The sequence below is a fragment of the Gallinula chloropus genome, assembly GCF_964237585.1.
Source record: "Gallinula chloropus genome assembly, chromosome: 3".
NCBI lineage: Eukaryota > Metazoa > Chordata > Aves > Gruiformes > Rallidae > Gallinula > Gallinula chloropus.
In genome coordinates this window covers 109,754,981-109,778,578 of record NC_140087.1, presented here as the reverse complement: position 1 = coordinate 109,778,578, position 23,598 = coordinate 109,754,981, and the positions used below count along the sequence as shown (strand labels likewise).

General features: G+C 39.2%; 1 protein-coding gene across 1 annotated transcript; it reads right to left on the bottom strand.

The window, feature by feature from the left end:
- Positions 1–1,507: 1,507 nt before the first annotated feature.
- DDX1 (DEAD-box helicase 1) lies at positions 1,508–19,331 on the bottom strand. The gene is made up of 25 exons (XM_084261987.1): positions 19,285–19,331; positions 17,670–17,733; positions 16,925–16,954; positions 16,595–16,691; positions 15,056–15,103; positions 14,836–14,919; positions 13,939–14,022; positions 13,418–13,494; positions 12,146–12,218; positions 11,955–12,031; positions 11,088–11,202; positions 10,476–10,614; positions 9,412–9,472; positions 8,379–8,477; positions 7,600–7,689; positions 6,876–7,064; positions 5,809–5,860; positions 5,239–5,385; positions 4,518–4,609; positions 3,919–3,991; positions 3,408–3,480; positions 3,230–3,272; positions 2,933–3,028; positions 2,063–2,183; positions 1,508–1,836 (listed from the first exon to the last, which is right to left on the bottom strand). The coding sequence occupies exons 1-25, from the start codon at positions 19,323–19,325 to the stop codon at positions 1,706–1,708; spliced, it is 2,196 nt and encodes a 731-aa protein (XP_084118113.1). The 5' UTR covers positions 19,326–19,331; the 3' UTR covers positions 1,508–1,705.
- Between the last annotated feature and the right edge of the window lie 4,267 nt (positions 19,332–23,598).

The following is a 23,598-nucleotide window of genomic DNA, read 5'->3' as shown; positions in this document are numbered from 1 at the left end:
TCCGGGTTTTTTAAATAACCTTACTTGCTTTCTGATCAAACATTAAACTTTCCAGTACATTCATCTTTTTTTGTATTTTAAGACAGCAGTAACTGCAAGTAACATAAAAACCCCCAAACCAGTTCCCTCCAAACAACTGGAAGCCATTTATGCATGATCTCATCTAAGTACTTTTGCTAGAGACTACTCATTAGGGTAGCCAGGATTTTCTGTTGTTGAGCACAAGTTCCAGTTCAGTTCTTGACATCTCAGTCAACCTTTGAAGTTTCTCAACCAGCAGCTCTTTCCTCCTGTACCTCCCTCCTGAACAAAATTATGCATGAGGCCATTTTAGTCATGTCAGCTCCTACATCAAGAAAATACAAGTTTAAGTAAGTATTGGCATGCTTAATGTTATATGGTGGAAGTGCCTTTAATTTTAAATGACTTGAAAAATCCATAATGAATAGTCTTAATTTGTAACCATTCACCTAATTTTGAGTACCCAATAGCTACTCTTGCAAGGTCTCAGCACTTTGAACCCATTTAGAATAAAAATTATACTACCACAAAGATCAGTGATGGTAAGATTTTTGATTCCACGTACCCACCACTTTCATCCCTTGATTTCACAGTGATCACCAACTCTAAATATAACATGTCCACTTTAAACTAGATGGAACTGTTTCCACTCTCAGCTTCAATTTGCAAACATGCATGATCTGTTTTCTCCTGTATCTGAAATCCCTTTAGGTGCTGCGATAGATTAATTTGGTGAGAAATGTGTCTTAATGAGAAATTTATGTATTTTATTGTAAAAGGTAGGACTCTCAGTTTGCCCTTTCTAGGTTTATATAAAAATAGAAGTTTCCTCTGAGTTTAATCTTGTTTTCGCTGATTGCAGTGTTTTCTTTTGCATGCCAATTTGCAGAGTCACTGATATTTCTAAGTATCATTACAGGAGTCACTAGAGATAAAAAGAAGCTCAAATAAAAAAAAAAAATCCAAATCAGACTACAGTAACTTAATTTGAACAAATTCAACTCATGTGAAAGCAGCACAAGAGTCTTTAAGTACTACAACCGGTTCTGCTGCACAAGAAAGCTGTTCCTGGTACTGGTGTGTTACCTTCCTATGAACTCAAGAGTATCGTAGCGTTCTTTGCACAAGATCAATTTTAGAAATTTAAGACACCTTAAAATATTAACTTGGAGAAGTCTATCTTTACAGAATCAAAACACCATAATGGGCTCAGATTTAGGGTTTTAGAATAACCAAGCACTTGAAATAAATACTTCAGGAAGTTTTTTCTTTTTACTATCTTAAATAAAACCAGCTGAATATGGACACATGTAAAGAGTGTTAAAAATTACGGTATGCAGCTAGTTAATGTTAACATATATTCTGTAAAGAATTAAACTCTACTTGTTCCATATTTGCTCACCTGTACTTTGTATTTTCAACTCAAAAAGCTGTGCAAATCATGATTCTGAAAATTAATCCTCAAGACAAAAAAAGAGCAAAAGAAGCCATTTCATCACTGACTTGTTTTATTTTATCAAGACAACAACTAGCAGTTAGCACTGCCGAACACACTGTTCATCATGCAAGAAATAGATTCAATTTTAATCCTTTTCTAACTACTGCTACTCAGAGATAGTATGAATTTCTGTATTTGGAGGGTAGAGCATCTATTAACTGAAGCCTTGTCTCAAGTGTGGCACGATCAGAATGTTCTGAACAGCTGGTTAGGAAGGTAGCCAAGATGCAAGAAAGATGTCTGAGCCTCCTTTTCAAGGGCAGCCAACTCTTGTACTGTAGGTGCCAGAATATCCACATGGCCTTTATACAGTCCACCTGCCAAAAGAGACATGATCTAAATAATGTGTTCAAAGCCATTTTTTAGCAAAACTAATAGTTTTCTAACACAGTCATTCAGAAAGCTAATGTCACTCTGTTAACTTGTTAGAAAAAAGACTTGTTTGTCTTTGTGAAGACAAAACCACAGGCATACACGCTCATGTAACAAAGAAACTCAGGGTTGCATAACAAGGTAATTCAGGAGTAGCTGCTCATTGCTTACCACCCAGAGCTCTTTTCTGCCCATATGTAACTTTCCCATCAAAATCATCTACTGGTACTTTTATGTCTGGTTCAACTTGGGCAATAGTGCAGTTTAAGTGTTCTTCAATCTCCCCCAGCAACTGAAAAAAAACCACAAACAAACAAAAAAAAAGGATTAAAGTACTCTTACAGTCCAAGACTTCAGTCAGAGTACCGTTCTGAATAGTCACACTCGAGTGTTTTCAACAGGAACTGTACACAGAAATATGTCTGGTCATAGACGCTGAAGATTAAATACATTTTTTTCTCAACTATACAAGTTCATTTTCAATCTCAGTATGTTTTAACCCTACCTAGAAACCTTTATTTTACATACTACCCTATTTATGTGAGTGTGGCTACTCCATAATAAAGAGCTTACAGTCCAAGGTTATTCTACCACAGATCAGTTAGCCTTTAACATAGGAAGAAGGGAAGCACTGTGAATTTAACAGACACGCTTACAAATCCCAATGAAAATACACTTAAGCATAACCTTACTTCTAGGTTAGAGAAACAACAGTTTTGAGTTACAGTTGTGCAACAAGCCATCTAAACAAAAACATGTAACTAACATCCTGCAACTCCTAGCAGCATTTGATGGGGAAGAGGGAAGCTGAAAGTAAGAGTTCAAGAAAATTGGTTGGGAAGATTAAAATAAGCTTTTATATTTTCTGTAAGCGGTTTCTTTTAATTGTAACTTGCAAAGTTTTCCAATTTCTTTTTCAGATGGAAACAAAGTTCATATACATCCCAAAACTAGCTTTGTACTTCAAGCACAGAGCTAAAAGAACTATTTCCCACAGTCCTTTAGAGGAATTAGAGCATTCTGATTAAGCAAAACCTTTACCTGCATCTCATTGTACCATATGGTACAGCCTCCTTCTTCCTTCAGTCTAGTATTGTAACACCCTTTTCCGCGACTACTGCATACATGATACCAAACCTATCAATAAAAGAAGACAAGTTTAGTGCATTAATTTTGATTTGTTATAGCATAAAAAAATAACTCAGATACCTACTTAAATTCCTTTCAATTAGGCAAGAACAGGCAGTTTTCCAATGCAGGATATTCAAGTCAGATATCAGCTGCAGATAGAACTACAGTAAATAACATCTGTTCAGTTTTGCTTTGGGGTATAATTACCTTTTCTTTCTCTTTTGCCACAAGGGAGATTGCCAAACCCATTCTGAAATATTAAAGAGAGAAGGGAGAGAGAAAAATGTATTTCAATAACAATTTCCAACTTCTGAAACAGTAACAAAGCCAACTACAAAAAAAAAAAATCAAGAAAACAGAGAGACTACTTTGAACACATACATACCTTTCAGCTCTTCCTACTCTCCCAATTCGATGAACATAGTTCTGTTTTTCATCAGGGAGTGTGACATTGATAACTAAGATACACACAAAACACAGAGAATACAAGGGTTTTTTTTTTTAAATATAAGCTAAGGTCACAGACCAGACACCAATTTTGATTACTGTAATCCCTCCCCTTAGCCCATATACCTACTTTATTTTTTGTTACAGAAGTTATAGATGTCATTACCTCCAATATCTACACTCAAAGCTTCCATTATAAAACTGCTTTCTCCACAACTACTTTCTGACAAGAGTGAAAAAAACCAAAGAATCCCCCCAAAATACAGACCATCATCAGGTATTTGAGAAGACATGGTGAACAACCAAATTAAGAGTTGCCAAGTTAATGCCTTTACAACTACATTTAAAAAAAGCTGTCAGCCATATATCTGTTTCAAGTAGTTGGTAAGACTGCAAATATACTGAAGCTATATGCAATTCCATAGCTTAGTTTATATGTTGTATCTTACCATATGGAACACCATGAATATCAATTCCTCTAGCAGCAACATCTGTGCAGATCAAGAAACGGACATCTCCTCTCTACAGAAACACAGTTGTAAAGAAATGTTGTGCTAAATAAACCAAACAAAATCCCAGGCAATGAAACAGTAGCTTCACCTTCAAGCGTCTCTCTACATTTAACACCACTTAAATAAAGCCCTTGCAACAGTGCTTTTTGAACACTAATATCTTGGTCAACTTTCATTCTTACTTCACCAACAGCATTAGGCTAGTAGAAATTGATGAATGGCTTAGTCAAAACCAAACAGTTAAATATTCAAATATTTTTTTAAAATCTTTAAGAACCAAAGAATAAAAAACACCACAATCTGTTACAGAGCTTAAATTTAGGTTTAACTTAAGAGTAAGCCCACCTATCCTCTCAATGAACACTCACAAAAGTCACACACTGATTGCCAACATAGATTTCTAACTACTGACATTCAGGACTTTAGAAAGTGCATCACAGAGCATTTAATTTAACAACTACCAACTCAAATTTGACCTATGATTTCAGACATAAGGAAGTGAAGGAAAAGCCCACAATAAGAATCTGCTGCATTACTTTAAATCTGTCCAGGTTTTGCTTTCTTTCTTGAGGTTTTCTGTCACCATGCAGACAGACACATGAGAACTGATGTCCCTTCCTATCAGGACCTGAAAGAGTTGGTAAACATTAGTAACATTACACGTAAGTTACAACACACTACCAAACAGAACTGGAAAAAATTTCAATGTGTTATGGGCAAAAGTCATGACTTGGAAATTTCACTTTTTTTCCAATTAACATAAACTAATTACTGATACAAACACTGGGGAAAAAAGCAAGACAATTAAACACCTTTCCTTCTCACCCTCCCCAGAGGAGGTCTGCGCAGGCATGTCTCCTCATTCCTTCCTAATCTGAATTTCCCTTGTTTTCTCCAAACATGCCTTTATTTTTCTTCTCACATGTTCCCTTTCACTGTCCCCCTGCGTTTTCTCTCACGTTGCTTCTTCCATGTTTCCTTTAAGTCTACTTTTTGTACACGTACATTTCTAGTCCTGTTTCCTGCCCCTAGCAACCATCACTTATATATATTTCAGCAGAGGCACCATACACTTTCATTGGTTCAAAATTTTGGTGCACAATGGGCTGTTTCCAGCCATTTCAGCAGCTCACTGCTACCAAACCCCTTTATGTCAACTTAGGCAAAATTTTACTTGTGTGGTGTCTCCACCATAAAACTCTGGCTTTGAGTTAAACAACGTGTGCAGAAAAAGGTTTTTTGTGAAAAATACATTACCTCCACCCTGCTGGATGAAGTACTGCTCCATGTTATCACAATCTATTTTAGTCCTGCAGAAAATAATGGCTTGGTCCATCTTGTGTTCTTTGATTGCCCGAACGGTGTATTCTCCTTTTAGAATTTTAATAGCTTCAGACCACATTTCTAAGTAAAAATAAGTAAGTTCTTTAACTCAAATTGTTTCACTTTAAATATTAACATATTTAAAAATATGAAGTTTGAACTGCATACATTTGAAGTTTTTGCTTGTCTTCAGTAGACAGTTAAACTTTTATTAGCAAAGTAAGTGATCTAGACTTAATTTCTTTTTCCTCCTTGCCCATGCTGCTCTCCTCCAAGGTAACAGAACACAGAAAGAACAAAACTACTCAGGAGTTCCTCAATTCAAGTCCTCTTCTCTCCCTCATAGGTACAGAAAAACATTTCTCTTCCCAGTTACAAAAATGTAGTAGTAAGAGTTTGGGGGAACATGACTCAAGGTTGGTATCTACTATAGTTTATCTTTACTTCACATAAGTTACAAAGGATTTTTTCACAAGCTATTACTTAACTAGTGTTGCTGCTTACCTGGAGTGTTAGCACCAGGACGGGTGTTGTCTTTTGCATGTACTTCATCAGTCTAGAAAAGCAACAAATAATTCCCCCAAGTCATTAGTCCATTCTTCACAGAGGAAATGCTTAACTATTAACATATTTAGTAAGAAATTAGACCAAGTTTAAAAGTAATCTTAGCATTTTGTTTTCCTACCAGACAACCTGATCAATCTATCTTTAGCTAAAGAAAAGTCCTGAAAGCACACAAAATTTGTTCTTTAAAAAAGAACAATTATTTATGTAGGCACAGGACAAAAAACACCTTTGAATTAAGTGATGAATTTAAAAAGAAAACAAAACAAACCACCACAAAAACATCCTCCCGCCCCCAAAAAACCCCAATAAAATACCAAGCCTGAAAAAAACAGACTGCCAAAATGGATAAATCACAGAAACACAGCTGGTTCCTTATCTTTTTTTTCCCCTGTGTGAGGATGAATCACATACAAACTTAAAATGCAAGAAACAAATATGCACAGACTTAACAAAAAGCCTCTAGCAGACCTGGCAAAGGGAGGTTCCAGAATAATGAGGGGTTAAGGCAACCTGTTGATTGTAACTGTGTAAGAGTTGCTGAGAACAAAATATACTCCCAGGTTATACAGAACTCAAAACTAAAGACCTTAACCACAATTCCTCTAAAAATTGCGTGTTTCACATAGGTTAAGAATAAAAGTACTTTAGTGAATGACCTAAGTTGGAAGGTTTATTTAGTCCTGATCAATCAGAAAAGACAGGTATTAACTAGCTAGGCCACAGCTGAGAAATGAGTGAAAACACAGAGCAGCGTCCCTGTTCTCCATACAAATCAGAATGTTTCTCTATCAAGATTTTCCTCGCTCGTGCTTCTAAGACTGTGCTGTTCAGAAACACCGTTACATCACCAGGATCATGATTATGATTACCATGGAACAAACCACTTCCAATACACTAAGCTTTTCAATAGGTGGCAAAGATCCTACAATATTAGGCCCCAATTCTCAAGCTTAAAGAAGTAAAGATGGGCATATAATGTTAATTTCCATTTACAGACCACTTACTCTGATATGGTTCTTGCCGAGCCTTTCCCAGAGTTTGTCAGCTTTTGGATTTACAGGCACAACTACATGGTGTACAGTTTCAGGGACAGAATCCTCTCCTTTCAAATCAACCCAGGTGGGAAAATGCATGATCTTTTCAGATAGTTTTTTCACATCAAAAGAATGGAGTGTTGCAGAGCACACGATCACCTGAGAAGAACAAGCCATATGGACACCACTGAAGATCAGATTCTCCCAGCAAAAATGGTCAGAGGAGAACTGGAAGAATGTTATGTAGCTAAATAGCATAATGTAGCATCATGTCCCTGACTGGCCTTCCACAGCTGATGAGAGCCAAGACACAAAAGTTAATTCGCTTTTCTCTTAAAACCCCAATTATCTAAGAGCAAGAAAGCAGAATTACTGAGAGCACACAAAGAAAGATTAGAGCATTAGAACTCATACCATATGTAGTCACTTATTTTTCAGGTATGTTTGTGTCCAAGTAACTTAAATACTGCTGAACACTAAGCTTCACATCTAGGATGCTGAAAACGCCTATTAACAGGCAATTACTGAAACCAATGAGCAAGTGTTAGTTTTGGACAAGAAACATAACAAACTCTACTTCAAAGTACCCTCTGTGCTATGTAGCAGTCAAAAATTGAAAACAGTGCACACCCCAAAGCAAACAACCCCCCCCCCCCCCAAGAAAAAAACGACCCCAAACCCACAAGTTTTGTACCTGAAGTCTCTTTCCATCTGAAGTTATCTGAGGAATCTGACTGTGGATCCTGTTTATGAAATCTGAATAACCTTGGAGGAGAAGACCATCCTACATGGGCATAAAATAAAAGAAATACAGCTGCAATTCTTATTTCTCATTTCTCAGTCTATACACTTAAATAAGCAATACAGTTGTGTCATAAGATCTCTCTTTCAATTAACTGGACAGGTCAATGCCTGGCTGGGGTATAATTACTAAGGACATAAGAGAATTAAAATTTGTGGAGTATTTGCATGTAGAGCTGCTGTGCTTCACACAAAAAATCGACTGTGTGTACCAGCTAAAACTCCAAGGCACTCAATCTTTCTGAAAATTCAGTTGTGCTATAACAGATAAGAAAGATGGACATTTAGCTCACAGCAGACAGGACCGCAACACCCACTGCCTTCCAGACCTGCTGGCTAACCCAAAAGAGTTCATCTTCTCCTCCTCCTTTTGAAGTTCCCTGTACAGTGAGTGACAGGGACAGACTTCCCTGCCTTGTGAATACAGCCTAACATATATTTCCCTATCAGAAAAAAAAACAAACCCAACAACAAAACACAAACTGCTTTACCTGATAGTAGGCTACTATGGTTACAAACAAGATTATTAACCTGGAATAGCCTATAGGTAGCTAACTGCTGTTCCACTAAAGTATCAAACGCTCTAGAACCATGATGTTTCACTGACTCTTTCAGGAAATGTCATATTGTATTTAAGAACTGAACTTCATTACCACTTAGTTCTCTACTTACAGCTTCATCCAGAACCAGGAATCTAACTTGAGATAAATTAAGCTTTCCTGTTGAGACCAGGTCATCCAATCTTCCAGGAGTTCCAACAACAATGTCCACCTATGAAATACATAGAAGTATGAATTGGTCCCATTACTAACTAGATGCATTACTAGCTTTCTCTAAATTTGAGACAGTTACAAATATGATGACCTATTTTCTATTAATTATAACTTCATAGAATCCTAGGGTAATTTGGGCTGGAGGGATCTTTTGAGGTTATCTGGTCTCCACTCCCACTATCACATGCAAATCAAGGACAATTTCCAAGTGCTTTAGGTAGTTGCCCAATAAGAGTTTCATTATCTTCAAGGAGAGAGATCCCACAGTTTCTCCAGGCAAGCTGCATTTCAGTTCTACAGCCATTTCATTATCAGAATCTGCCTTAGGCAGGAAGCCTTCCCTTATTTTGGGAAGTGTCTTGATTTTAGTATTCACATGAAAGTCTAATAATATTCCAGTCAAGCATGAACTTGCATTTTGGCAGCTACAATCAATGAAAACTCAAAAGTAAGTCTTAAAACAAAAACCCCAAAACATGTTATCCCCACTGTTGACTTAAATGACTGTACAGCCTATGTTGTTGAAGTTAGTTCCTATCATGTAGCAAAGACTGGTTTGTGGTGTCAGCTGGGCCTTGGTAATTGCTGAGCAGTTCTAGTCACGTAAGTGTGAAGTAGAAGTTAATAGGAAGACTGTTTCTGTCTTATTAATTATGGAGAAATGGCAAAAATCAGACATTTTAAAATTTTCTGAAGTACTTAGGCTGCAGCAGAACCTGGCCAAGTACTATAAGCATCTGTATTGACAACTGCTTTTCCTGGAAGGATGGCAACAAATCTTAGACCAGTGCAACATGAGCTTGCTATCAACAGCACAATTTCTTTTTATCAGATTACAAGAGTTACAAGCAGCACCGCTTCTATTCACTAGCAACATCATTAGTTATTCAGAACCCAAACTATTAAATCACGTGAACAAAAGTGCAACTTACTCCTTGTTCCAGTACAGAGAGTTGATCTCTTGCAGCAACCCCACCAATAATCAACAGCTCCCTAAAATTACATCAACATATTTTTACATTTGTTGTTGTATTCAGAAGATATATTAACCATCAGGCTGAAGACTGATCCCTTTAATAGCAGATAATGATTAACAGCTCTGAACAGCAATTTTAAGTAGGGGAAGAAAAAAAAATCACCCCTTCATAAGTAGTGTATTTTTTTCCATTCAAGTGAAAGTTTTGTTACCGAATCGTATTTGAATTTGATTACCTTATCACTGTTGTATTAAACACATTAACAACTTCACCAACTTAATTTTAAAAAAGAATCTGTTCCTTAAAAATCTCAAACATAAGTTTCCTATGTTCCTGAAAACTAGAAATGCAGATAACAGTACAATGAGTCTCACATCATAGTCTGCCACTCTCCATTGCTAATCCCTTGCAATTCTAGTAAAGGCACTCTTGTAAATTGGCTGCAGTTTAGGACATGGTGATGCTTGTTTTAAATTTTATAAGCATGGTCAAAAGAGAAACAATTTTAGATCAATGCAGCAGATTCATTTTTCAAAATTGCATCCCCATGCTAATCACTGCAAATTTGTCCTGTGAGCACACTAACACAAACAGAGCAGATCTTGTATGTAACTATTTGTTGGAGATAAAAACAAAGGAGAGCAGAAGGAGGTGGAGGACACAGGAAGATGCTAAGAAGGGCAGTAAGCAGACAATGTGCTTTTCTTAATTAAAAACATTACATATCATGCACCTTTGATAATCTGAAAATAACCCCCCTCAAACAGATCTATCATACCAGAAAGATGTAGCTGGTACATAAGACAGACCAAGAAAAACCCTAAGTGGTCTGCCTGTAGCTGAAAAGCCAGAAGGCTGGTAGGTAGCAGGTATTAGTGAAGGTATTATCGTTAGCACTGCAGATTAAGGTGTCCTCAGCTACAAATTGGAACACACCTCATCTCCCCTCCCCCCCCCCCCCCCCCAAGTCACATTCATGGACACTACCATAAATAAAATCACAATAAATGCACTGTTACCTTAATTTGGGATTATCAACATATTTTTTGAACTGCTTCACATTGTTCAAAGTTTGTTCTGCTAGCTCTCTTGAAGGTTCAACAATCAATGCTTTTGGAGCATTCGGAAGGTTCTGTGTTTGAACTACTTGTGCATTTCCTAAGTGAAAAAAATATACCATTAAGACAAGCCACATCCTTATCTGGGGATTTTACTGGAAACAAACTTGGATTTTCCACTGATCATCTAAAACCTCAGAATTCTAAATGCTCACCCAATTAGCACAAATAGCTTCAGAAATTACAAGTGAATCTTGCCATGACAGTGGCTATACTGACCATGCAACATGATGAATTTTACTGCAGAGCTTAAAATACACACTCTTAATTTTTTATGATGACAATTTAGCTAAACTCTTTATCTGATGCATTTCTAGAATTAAAATGTTACACTATCTGTTGCTTAAGAAAATGAGCAATACTTTAAAACACTCTCCTGTGAATATTGAAATTATTGTAAGACCTTCTAAGACCTTGAATTCAGCACTAAGGAAGTGAAGTGATGTGACCAAAAGATGCTCTGTTAACACAACTTAAATACAGAATGGCAATAAATTTAAAAATCTAACCTACCTGAGTGTTGTGATTTTACAACACTACCATCAGGAGCCTTGCAAAGACCAATATAGCCATCTTTTGGTGGAAACTTGAAGTCGTCTTCACCAAAATTGAATTTCAATTCAGCATTCTAGGTTTTGACAAAGTTGTGTCATACAGACAGATTCAAGAGACCACATAAAATGAGAAACATTCAATCAGGAGAAGGTGGCAGTTTGTCCCATTTTGCACATTCCCCTTCCCCAAGTCCTCTAAATCTAACAGGTATTTTGTGCATGGTCCTAGCTCTTAAAACTCTTTCCTTCTGTATCAAAATATTCCTGTATTTACAGATACACGGAAACTTTAACTTTTATGTTCCATTAATTTTCAAAGACAAAAGAAAACCCCACATTTTAGACTCAAGCATTTCTGACCATCAAAATGTTTTGATAAAACCTTTACTCAGTAAGAGATCATCCCAGAGAGGCCAACTCCACAAAGACATACTGCTACACTACTGTAACGTTAAGAGTTGAGAATAAATGAATTTCAACCTGCCAAAATTCCAATTTATTTGCTGTCTATTGAATCATAGTATATCAAAGCTCAATACAGACAAGATAGCATGGGTATTAGTATCCATGCTATTCTACCCTTACATCCAAACTTAAGTATTTAAATTTGAATTTCAACATACAATATTTAACTTGAACAGTACTTATGAAGGCTAACACACTGTGATGACCTCTCTGGTAATGAAATACTACTAGACCAAAGGAAACTGAGTGTACCAGTACAACTACAGTAATTGTAGGTGGCTAAGCAGATTTTATGCATTAGTGGTTAGCTATCAAACTAGAACAATTTTCATTTTTTATACATCTGGTATTCTCAAGTTACCTTCAGCACACAAGCTGCAAAAAGCGCTTGGTTCCTTACGTGCGGCGGGATTTCAAAGGCAAGGCCGAGGTCCTTCCCTGGAAACAGGGTTAATTCGGTCAGACTCCACATACATGCACCCTCCTCTCCCCACCCTTATCCCAGCACAAGCACCCCAATAAAACTCAAAGCAGGAAGTGAATTAAACTTACCGTTTTTGGAAAATTTTACTTGTCCTTTATCTAGGTCTAGATAACACCCAATTGTATCATGCATAGTGAATTCCTGTAACAAAAAGAAGTTTGTGAAGCTAAGAAATTAGTAAAAGAAGAAAATAGTAGAAAAATCTTAGTGCTTAAAATCTGTCACCTTTTACTGTTTTCCCACTTATCCCTACTAAATGCTAATTTTTGAGAGAAGTTAAATTTATTCCAGCAATACCACTGTAAATAGCAGGCATATTTTTATTTGATTACAAGTCTTCAGTAAACTGCCCAATTTATCTTAGATATTTGAAACATTTATTGCTGCTTTAAATTTACCTTAAAACCACATCTTTGACAATGATAAATTTAAGTCATTTACCTGGAAGTATTCTGCATTATGGAAAAGCACATTAATCATGCATTTATTAACCAATGTAAATCCAAGCTCAGAGCACCACAGTATCAGACTATATAAAAAAAACCCTAACTCTTGCAGGAGGTACTATATGCATATTATATACACTTAAGCACTTCAATATCTATATTTAAATATCTTGAAGTCTTTTCATTCTAAAGATATTAAATAAAATCTCACTACTAAAAATCACTACTGTAGAAAAAGCTGCAAGTTTTATGGCATTGAGATTTCTTTAATATCACAAAAAGACTTCAGTTTCTGCTGTGTTATTCATATTTATATATGCATTTGAACTCTTGACTGACACACTGCACAAAAAACACCACAGAGAATCCTAGTAGACATTTTCAAAACTGTACTTTAAGGTAACAGATCTAATGGCAAACCCAACTCCATAGCCAGAAATAGAGCACAACCAACTACATCTTACTAGCATTTAAGTATGTGCTGTGGCATATTAGAGTTGAGTGATTACTTCTACTTTTACTACTAGTAAACACCGTGCCCTCACTTGTTCACCAAGGTACACAGACAGTTGGCGACATTCAGGCCAAGAGTGAAAGAAGTCAAGAAATAAATCCAATAAATCAGTTAGCCTCTAGTGTATAACACACAAAAGAGATTTATCTCCTAAGTAACAATCAACATATTCGTAGTGTAGCTATAATAATAAGCTTCAAGTTGCTTTTGTTAAATCCATTAATATGCTTTTATTCAAAAATGTTTCAATGTTTCATGGTACCTTTGCCCAGTGACCTTTCCTTAAAAGTTAATGCACTATTACAAAAGCAAGTTGATTGCTACAGCACAGAACAGAACACACAAAACTTTTAATAAGCCAATAAGCAATTCAAGCTTACCTCACCATAGCTGTCAAACTGCTTGTTGTGAGATTTCTTACCAGTGCCACCAAAGCCAAAGCCAAATTTATCAGTACCTGAAGACAAGACAAACATAGCTTTGTATCTTTCAGGTGACAGGTTACATTTTTCCTCCTCTTTGTACTGGCAACTGAGACCTAACAATACCCTGTAAAAACCAATACGTAGTGCAAACTAAAGGCATCAAGCTTTTATATATGCTAAACTAGTACTTTTGTACCAGTACATTCATTGATTTTATTAGTCTACAGTCATTTCCATTAAAAAATTGAAATAAAATGGAGTAAGCTACAAGATGGGAAAAAAACCCAAACCCAATTCTAACAACACCTAGGCAGGTTTCCTCTTACAGGAAGAACACGTGTACCAATGTCTTAAAACTCCCCAATATTGGTATCCTTCCCAAGAAGCCCATTTTCTGCAAGACTAAAACAGGACTCTATCCATTCCATGTAAATATGAAAACTGTCTGTGGGATTCTTCTTTTGAAGGAAACTCACCCAAATCTAGTGAAGCCTGCATAGTTGACCAACCAACTCTGCACAAGCCTTGGTCATGGCAGGAAACTTCGTAGTAGTACTTCCCTTTAAAAACAGGAAAAAAACATTAAAATTATCTAAACCAGCACCTAAACTTCATGAAGGAGGTTTGAATTTGGTTGCTTTCAAGGGCATGCAAACCTCACATTTCCACACCTACTGCGTTAGTGTGATAAGGTTCTGTAGGTACCTATGTATGTGATGAAGAAACAGATTATCTAAGGGAGAAAAACGACATGCTGAGGAGTAGTGTGTGAAAGGCTCCAAAGCAGTGATAAGCTAAAGACACCAGTGGTTCTACTGAATCCACAAGAACTGATAAACTCAGAACACCAGGCGTCTGCTAAATCAGTACTAAGACCAACAGTGTGTGTAACTCAAACCACATCCAACTGGCTTCAGATAAGACTACAGAGCTATCTGCACACCTGGTGTGAAGGTCTTTCTGAACACCCACCTAGGGCCACTGGAGTATTACTATGACTGCTTTTGAGTAAAGAGTTGGGGCTGGACTATGCAACCATGAAATCTGTGCAGGCATGCATCTCTGAAGTAGGTGAGGAAATCACTGAAAGTATTGTGTGAGTACCTATTTCATATTGATAACATATTAATAAAATGCATTTCAATGAGTACTAGTTATGAATCTGTCCCCTCTGACACAATCCCCTATCAGGGAAAAGGTAATTTACAACACAAGGTGAGAAAACCAGAGGTATTCATCCCAATTGAGTAATGGCATCATTTGCTCCTATGCCAAGTCTTGAATGCTACCACCTACATTAGCTATGGGTGACAAGGAGGCATTTCAGCTGCAACATCTAGAAGAGTCTAAGAAATCCGTAATTTTATATCTACCTTTAGTCACACCTCTGGTTGCTCTGCATCCATGCCATTCTTTTACCTCTCTGCTTTGACAACACAAACCATCTGATCCAATTGCTGAAAATTACAAGACAGTTTTAGTTAAGGAAATTGCCCCTTTATAAACTATTCATGCATACTTCCCCTTCCTCGCCCCCCCCGCCCAAATGAACTTTTTCAAGTGCACACTTAAAGCAGCAACAGGACAACTCACCAAAAGCTGTTCCTCTATCATATGGGTTCATTTGCCATTTATTGAGCACTAGGGTTGAAAGACAGCAACAGAAAAAGCATTAAAGCAACAAGGTAAACCTGGAAAACTCAAATGAGATGTTCACACTGGCTCTACAGTGTTTGCCTTAATTTTCTGGAGAAGACTGCTTTTCATACAGCAATTCATATGAGGTCAAAATAAAGGTCTAAAACTTGAACGAGGGGCACAGATGCATAATGGAAATGTATTCTATAAAAGTTTAATTATTCCATTAAAGAGAACACGGATTGAGTTATTTAGGAATACAACTGAAAATAATTAAGACATTTGTAAAATAAGCTGCAGTTCCACATAATCACAGTCAAATTTACCTAGAAAATATCCAAAACTATATTAAGAGCAATAAATTTGCAATGTATTTGCTATTTCTGTTCCTAGTTTACATTAATATACTTTTCAGGGCATTAGTTAAAATGACATTACTTAAGAGACAAGACACGTGCACAAAGCACAAGACTTTTGCCTTTGCCTTTCACATGCCCAGTAACACATTGCAATAAAGTCTACAGGTTCTATAAAAGGATTTTTTTAAGAACTAGATACTATTTCAGTTAGGATTACTGAGTCTACTGACTGAATTAAAAAAAAAACAAACAAACAACACCCTCTTGAAAGAATGTACCATACTGTCACCACTGTAGCAGCAGTTACAACAAAGTTGAGAAGATTTGAGAATTTCTGCAACATTTTTAGAGTGTTGTCTGCACCACTATCACCCCTTACATAAATCTCAATCTATAAATACCACAGACTGGCTTTGAAACTGCAAGCCTATTTAAATGGATGTATAATAGACCCTCAAATACTGTGAGAATATTCTTATGGTTACAGTTTATTCTCCATCAGTGTGGTTTTTTGTCCCTGGGCATTTCTTGCTCAGTTCTATGTTCACTAGTTTAAATCTGCAGCAACTCAAGATGTTGTTATTCACCTTCCAAATCTAGTCAGGTGCCAAAATAAATGCAACAGCTTTATTCAGCACAGCAGAACTGAAAGACATACTACCCAGCCACACAAAAATAAGTTTCAGCCTCCAATTCTTTTCTGCTCAAACTCACTTAGGAGACCCAAACGAACTGTGTAATGTCACTGCTGATATTTCATCTATCACTGCAATTGGAAGATTTTTTTAAAAATTCCCTTTTTTTAGCTGGACAGTACCACGGCTTCTCAACTTGCAAGGCACTACACTAGGGCTTTCAGAAGAATGCCAAGAGTGTGACGTGGATAGGCCAGCACTTAAGACAATGAGCACTAAGAGACTGCAGTCAAGCACGCCCCAGATCTTTCTGTTACTCTAACAGTAACTTTATATTTGCTGCTTTCTAAAACCTGGGGGGATGATATTCTATTCACATTATCCCACATTAAGGAAAAATACTTCTCTTACGGCGTTAGGTTAAGTTTGTTTTTGGAGGTAATGGAATCAACGTGAATTAACAGTGTTCCAAACACAAAGAGCACGACATAAGAACTTACCTGCCCCACCAGTTTTAATAGTTGCTTTGCCTTTCTTGCCTTCCATCTGGTCCTTCAGTGTTTCATAGACAATCTGGATAACTGGAATGCTAAAAGCCTAAAGCGGAAATGTTATTTTCATTCCATGGTTTATACAGTCAGACAGCTTTTCAGGTGCAATGCCCAGGGCCAGAATGACTTTAAAAGATGCTTACACACATGTTTGCAAAGACTATTAATAATGCTGATAAAATAGCTATAAAAGTTCTCTCTGTATATATGCAGAAATCCACCCCTTAAGACTTCAACTTTTTTAAAATTTGTATTTTAAATTTAAATTTGATTACTTACACCAGTTTTTCCACTTCCCGTTTCAGCTGCCTATAGGAAGAAATAACCAGAGTTGCAACTTACACTGCAAGGACTGTTCTACAGTTCTATTTTAATAAATTATAAACGTTTACTTTTTCTTCTGCATAATACAGAAAACCTTAGGAGAGCAGTGCCACTGCTTAACACAAATTAGATCTGAATTAAAAAAAAAACAAAACAAAAAAAACCAAACAGAAAACATTTACAATAGGCTTTAAAAAAACCCAAAACAAAAATCTCCAGTAAACACCTATCTATGTATGCCTGATTTCTGGAGGCACTGTGAAAAATTACAGGAAGTGTTACTTTGGTTACAGAACAGAGATCCATAAAACAAATAATGAACAAAGGGTCCTACTCCGATATCTTCAACATTAATGCCACTGAAGCATTTATTGAGGCATTATCAGTCATAGTCCATGCACATCAGTCACATATTGACAACAAAAAGAAAAGCTGATGCAATCAGATAGCTCAGATTCATGGGGCAGTACCTGTCAAGTAGTCAAAACATAAAGCCTAAAAAGAACGAATCTCATCTGCAAGAGCAGCTGGAAACATACCTGAGACTCAAAGACATTTTTAGCTGAAGAATGTATTTGTTATTTAGGAAGGACAGGAGAACTAGTCTAACTATGTTCTTCTAGAAAGAGGGGAACTGACCACAGAAACAGGAATTAAGAGACATTGTCTTTCTAGGAATAGGGCTATTCTGCATACATACCATTAGCACATCACCACCTCCAAGGATCAGTGGGATGGATTCTGATTGAATATCTGTAGGAAGACTACAGGAAAAAACACATTAATATAGAAAAAAGGGGTTTTGCTTATGTAGGAAATCACAGAAACCACAGTCATCTGTAAGATGGGAAATAGCAGGGAAATGTTATCCTTCCTGGCTTGCAGCTAAGGAAGTAAGAAGGATTTAATTTACAAGGAGAGCTTGGGATATGAGATGTACCTTGATGACCAGTGACTAACAGATTCTACTGCACCCTGACGTGAGGGCTACATCTCACATCACTATGCTAAACTAGAAAACAAACAGATTAATTATATATTCCTTATTTACCCTTCAAGTGAATTTCACTTTTAAAGTCTCTTGCACAGCCTTCATTTACAAGATTCCTATTCAAAACTGGAAAAGAAAGGAAAGATATCTGAATACAACGGGTACACTGTCCTGGTTTTGGTCAGAATGGAGTTAACTTCATTTGTAGCAGCGGATGGAATGCTGTGTTTGAGAGTTAAAATGGGAGTAGTGCTGATAACACCCTGATGTTGTTAGTTGCTGTCAGACAGTCAAGGACTTTCTCAGCTCTTCATGAGAAAGGAGGGGCAAAGCCAGGACAGGTGACCCAACTGGCCAAAGAGAGTATTCCACGCCAGTTACGTCCTGCCCAGGATATCGGGGGGCTGACGGGAGGAAGAGCAGGGGCGGCTCTGGGACACGCGGTTCTTGGGGGATGGTCGGGTTCCGGGACGGCTCTGGGTGGCACGGCCTGAGTTGTGGGTTTGGTGAGAAACTGCATTGTGTATCAACAGCTTCATATATTTTTGCTCTAAAGTCCTGTCAGCATTGTTATATTTTATCTTTCTGCTATCTTAGTAAACTATCCTTATCCCAACCCACAGGCCTCTTAGTTTCTTGGTTTTGGGGTTATTTGCCCCTTCCCCTTCCTTTTCCCTTCCCTTGCCTCTCCCCCCCCTCCCCTTCCCTCTTTCCCTGCTCTTTTCCTTTAAGGAGCAGGCAGCTGCGTGGATCTCAGCTCTCAGCCGGGGTGAAACCATGACATACACACAGCTAACTAACACCACGCATACAAGAGAGAAACTACATGCACTTAAGATTGTCAAAACTGGTAACATTCTGAACAACAATTCAAAAAAAGCTCCAAGGACAAATATTTTAACCCAACAAGTAGCTAAAACAAGGAGAATAACTTCTGCAGTTATCAAGCATCAATTCCGTAGAAGATAAATTCAGACCATTCCGGAAAACATTTACTAAACTCGCATCAATGATGTGACAGCATTTCATCCAGTAATCCCTCAATACATAATAAACAAGGCAGAAGCAGAGAAGCTTTTATCAAACAAACAAAAGGGAAGTATAAGCAGTCATGCTTTGCTTGTCCAAGTTTAAATGCTACCACTGCAGTCACAATTTGTGTTCTTCAGTCATTCACGCTACAAAGAAGTGCATGAGGCGAAATAACTGTTAAACACATATTTGCTTTGTTTTAACAAGACAGCAAAGGTATTTTAAGAAGCATGTCATGTTATCCCTGAAAGGCAAATTAGATTTTGCCAGACTCAAACACAGGCATACTTACAGCCAGTCCATCTCCTCCACTGCTTGAGCTATCTCAGGCATAACACCCATTTCTGTAAGACAAAAAAAGGAACAAATGGTGTTATTTACCTCAACTAGGTTTCCTAGTGTCAGCACTTCCAACTACAAACGAACAAAAAAATTCACAACAGCACACACAACCCTTTACAGAACTCAAGTGATAGATAAAAAACATTCCCCTTTCCCTACGTAGTTTTGACAGTTGTCCCCACTTACAGGAGGCTAAGTCAGGCATAGACTAGGCACAGGGGCAGATTCTGTAATAGCAACAAAGTGAAACATACCTTGAACCAAGTACCATTTCAAGGGCAAGGTACTTATCTTTGCATATTTCAGTAAACTGCCTACTTAAACAACAGGGAAGACTTTGGTAACAACAAACATCCCGACACCATCTCCAGTTCAGATGCAAAAATTTTAAAAAAAGCAAAAGAAAACAAACCCAAACATACCAAACCCTGCACAAGAACTCAAATGTGAGCTGCTTATGTTTCTTTTCACCACACCTTGCTTTACCCACATACATTAACTTGTCATTGCTCTGATTTTCATAGTTACCAGCAACAGCCAGCTTTAGAAGTTTTTTTTTTTTCCTTTAGATATCCCCTCCGGTAAACTCACATCAAGGTCTGATGGTTGCATCCCAGACACAAGTTAAATATGGAGCCACATAACATCATTTGTATCTTGGGAAACAAATTATTTAAAAAGAAAAAAAAAAAGTAAACAAAACTGAAACCTGCATCTATTCAGTAAGGGCAAAAGGAAAGAAGCTCTCAATTAATCCAAATATTGTTATTACACCATCAAAAGAGTAATGTAACTGCTGGTCATCTTTCAGGTGCAGGTTAACATGAATTAATTTTTTAAATTATAAATATACACCTTTCTAAATGGAGCTTTTACATGCTAGCCTCTGCACTGTCACTTGATGGGTTTCACATATACCACAGATGTGCACAGAGAGCTGAGGTGATGGAGCTTCTTGAGAGTAGCCCTGCTGAGAAGGACTTGGGGATTCTGGTGGATGAGAAGCTTGACATGAGCCAGCAGTGTGCTCTTGCAGCTGGTAGGGCCAATGGTATCCTGGGCTCCATCAGGAGAGGAGCGGCCAGCAGGGACAGGGAGATGATTGTCCCTCTCTACTCTGCCCTCCTGAGGCCCCATCTGGAGTCCTGTGTCCAGATCTGGGGCCTGCAATACAAGAAGGATGTGGAACTGTTGGAGAGGGTTCAGAGGAGGGCCACGAAGATGATTAGAGGGCTGGAGCACCTGCCCTACTAAGAGAGGTTGAGGGAGCTGGGCTTGTTCAGCCTGGAGAAGAGAAGGCTGCAGAGGGACCTCATTGCAGCCTTCCAGTACCTGAAGGGAGCTTATAAGCAGGAGGAGATTCAACTTTTTAAAAGAGCAGATAATGGCAGGACAAGGGGGAATGGACTAAAGCTAAAGGAGGGAAGGTTTAGATTAGATATTAGGGGGAAGTTTTTTACAGAAAGACTGGTGAGGTGCTGGAACAGGCTGCCCAGAGAGGTAGTGGATTCCCCGTCCCTGGAGGTGTTCAAGGCCAGGTTGGATGGGGCCCTGGGCAGCCCTGTGTAGACCCAGGCCTGGAGGTTGGTGTCCCTGCCTGTGGCAGGGGGGTTGGAGCTCTATGATCCTTGGGGTCCCTTCCAACCCAGACCATTCTATGATTCTATATGGATGTGGGCAGCCAAAAATTTCCTTCCATTTGCTATATCACAAATTCTGCAAGAAGCACGTTTTATTTGTAACATGATTTCACAAAGAGTTAATATTTTCAAATGTTCGTCTGTACTTCTACAAAGCCAGATAAGCTGTAGACGCAAACAGCTTTATTCACAGCAATATGAAAAAGCTATCGATTGGAAATGACACATAAATCCCTACACTGCCTTCCCCATTTTTAATATACTTCCAGTTCACAGAATCACAGAATTGTAGGGGTTGGAAGGGACCTCCAGAGACCATCGAGTCCAACCCTTCTGCCAAAGCAGGTTCCCTAGGACAGGTCGGCATCCAGACAGGTCTTGAATATCTCCAGAGAAGGAGACTCCACAACACCCATAGGCAGCCTGTCCCAGTGCTCTGTCACCCTCACTGTGAAAAAGTTCTTCTGCATATTAGTGTGGAACTTCCTATGCTCCAACTTGAGGCCATTGCCCCTTGTCCTGTCTCCACAGATCATTGAAAAGAGGCTGGCTATTTCCCTTCACGTCCCACACTTGAGATATTTATAAATGTTAATCAGATCCCCTCTCAGCCTTCTTTTCTCAAGGCTGAATAGCCCCAGTTCTTTCAGCCTGTCCTTGGAGGGGAGATGGTCCAGTCCTTTAATCATCTTTGTAGCCCTCTGCTAGGGCAGAGGCTCTCTCTCTAGGAGATCCCTGTCTTTTTTGTACCAGGAATCCCAGAACTGGATACAATACTCCAGGCGGGGCCTGATCAGTGCAGAGCAGAGGTGGAGAATCACTTCCTTTGACCTGCTGACAATGCTCCTTTTGATGCGCCCCAGGATCCCCTTGGCCCTCTTAGTCACCAGGACACATAATTTAGTTCAAAAAACAGTACAAGGATTTAATCAAACAATGGCACTGTGGCATTTTCCTCAACTATGACCAAATTAATCCTGTCTAGTACCCACGCTCATCCCTATATCTATGCCAAAAGTTTCAGCATTATCCCTAACGATTAAGTAATTCAGTTAAAAGAAACCAATTAAAGCCTTTACACACATTAAAACTTTACAACACCTATGTGTGCACGCATGCGCACGGAGGGGACTGTCTCCTCCCTCACCAGTAAGCTTTTACTCAGAGCCTACAAACATGCTATCACAGAACTACCCCTACCGAAAAGCCTCTGCCCACCGCAACACAGAGCCGGTGTGACGAGCCTCCTGTACCAGGAGCCAGCGAGCCAGAGCCAAGAGCCTGTCTTTTAAGCAGCCCCATCTGCCAGCGTTCGCGTACCACGTACACACCAAATCCGCTCCGATGAGCGCTCTTGAAGGTCTGCAAAAGCTCGAGGAGCCGGGAAGGGCACCTGCACCCCCCCAGTCCTCTCGCCCTCCGGCCTGCTACGTGGTAGCCACCACTACAGGGCAGGCTTGCGGGGCTGCGCACGGCTCTGACAGGGCCCATCCACGGCAGGGCCAGCAAGGCAGCGGCAGGCCCCGAGAGGAGCGGCCCTCTCCGCGCCTTGCTGCCGGCAGCACAACCGGCCCCCGACCCACCCAGCACCACGTACCCGAAAACGCCGCCATCTTCGCTCCGCGAACACCGCCGAACACGCCAATCCGCAGAGCGCAAGCGCCGAGCCCTTCCTCTGCCTTATGGCTCCGGGTGGAGGCAGGAGCCGCGGCGCCGCGCGTTCCGGCCCCCGCTGCGAGGTGGTTGGGCGCGGGGCAGTGGCTCTACAGGCGGCGCGGCCTCGGAGGAGGAATCAGTTTTGTGCTGTTCGTAGGCTGCTCTCAGCCTGGCTGCTGGCGATCATGCCACGTTTCTGGTGTGTTCTTTTCCCTCCGTTCTCTGCTCGGGCAGGTGTGTGGTGCCGGGCGCCGCTGCTGCCGCTCCATGCAGGCAGGAAGGCGAGGCCGCGACACCGGGCAGCCCGGGCTACAGCCGGCCTGACTTACCTTTTAAACATGGAAGTGTGTGTTCACGGTGAGAACCTGCTTCGCGTCTGCATACTGTCATATTCGCATCTGGCTGGTGTAACTCACATAATTTAACACAATAAACGCTTGGCAGAAAGTAGTAACAGTCTTACGAGAACAGCAGTCAGACATAGGTAATGCATCAAGTTATTTAGAGATAAATAACTTGGCTATTTACAGCGATACATTCTTGCCCAGTTTTAACAGAAGTTTCTCCAAAATGCTCAATCCTTTTCTAGGGTAATTTCTAGAGAATCACACAATCACAGGGTTGGAAAAGCCCTTTAAGATCAACTCCAACTGTTCCTGTCCTGTGCTAAACGATATCCCTAAGTACCTGATCTGTCCTTTTTTAAAACGCATCCAGGGATGGTGACTCAACCCCCTCCCTGGGCAGCCTGTTCCAGGCCCTGACAACTCTTTCGGTGATTTTTTTTTTTCCTAACACCTAATCGGAACCTTTCCTGGCACAGCTTTGTGCCATTTCCCTTTGTCCAATCTCCTGTCACCTGAAAGTGCGAAATTAAAGGCAAAACTCTCTGGGGTGTTACTATAAAATCAGATTGGAAATGAGAAAACACAGCTTCTACAGCTACACATCTACCGTGCCTTTGTCTA

Bases quoted from the DNA above. Each gene is read 5' to 3' on its own strand.
- DDX1 (XM_084261987.1), bottom strand. From the start codon at position 19,325: ATGCCTGAGATAGCTCAAGCAGTGGAGGAGATGGACTGGCT. The intron at 3,992-4,517 runs GTAATGCAGCAG...GTGTTTCTGTAG, and splicing joins AAAACCTGGACAGATTTAAA to AGAGGAGATGTCCGTTTCTT. The intron at 3,481-3,918 runs GTAAGATACAAC...TGTGTATCTTAG, and splicing joins TATTCATGGTGTTCCATATG to TTATCAATGTCACACTCCCT.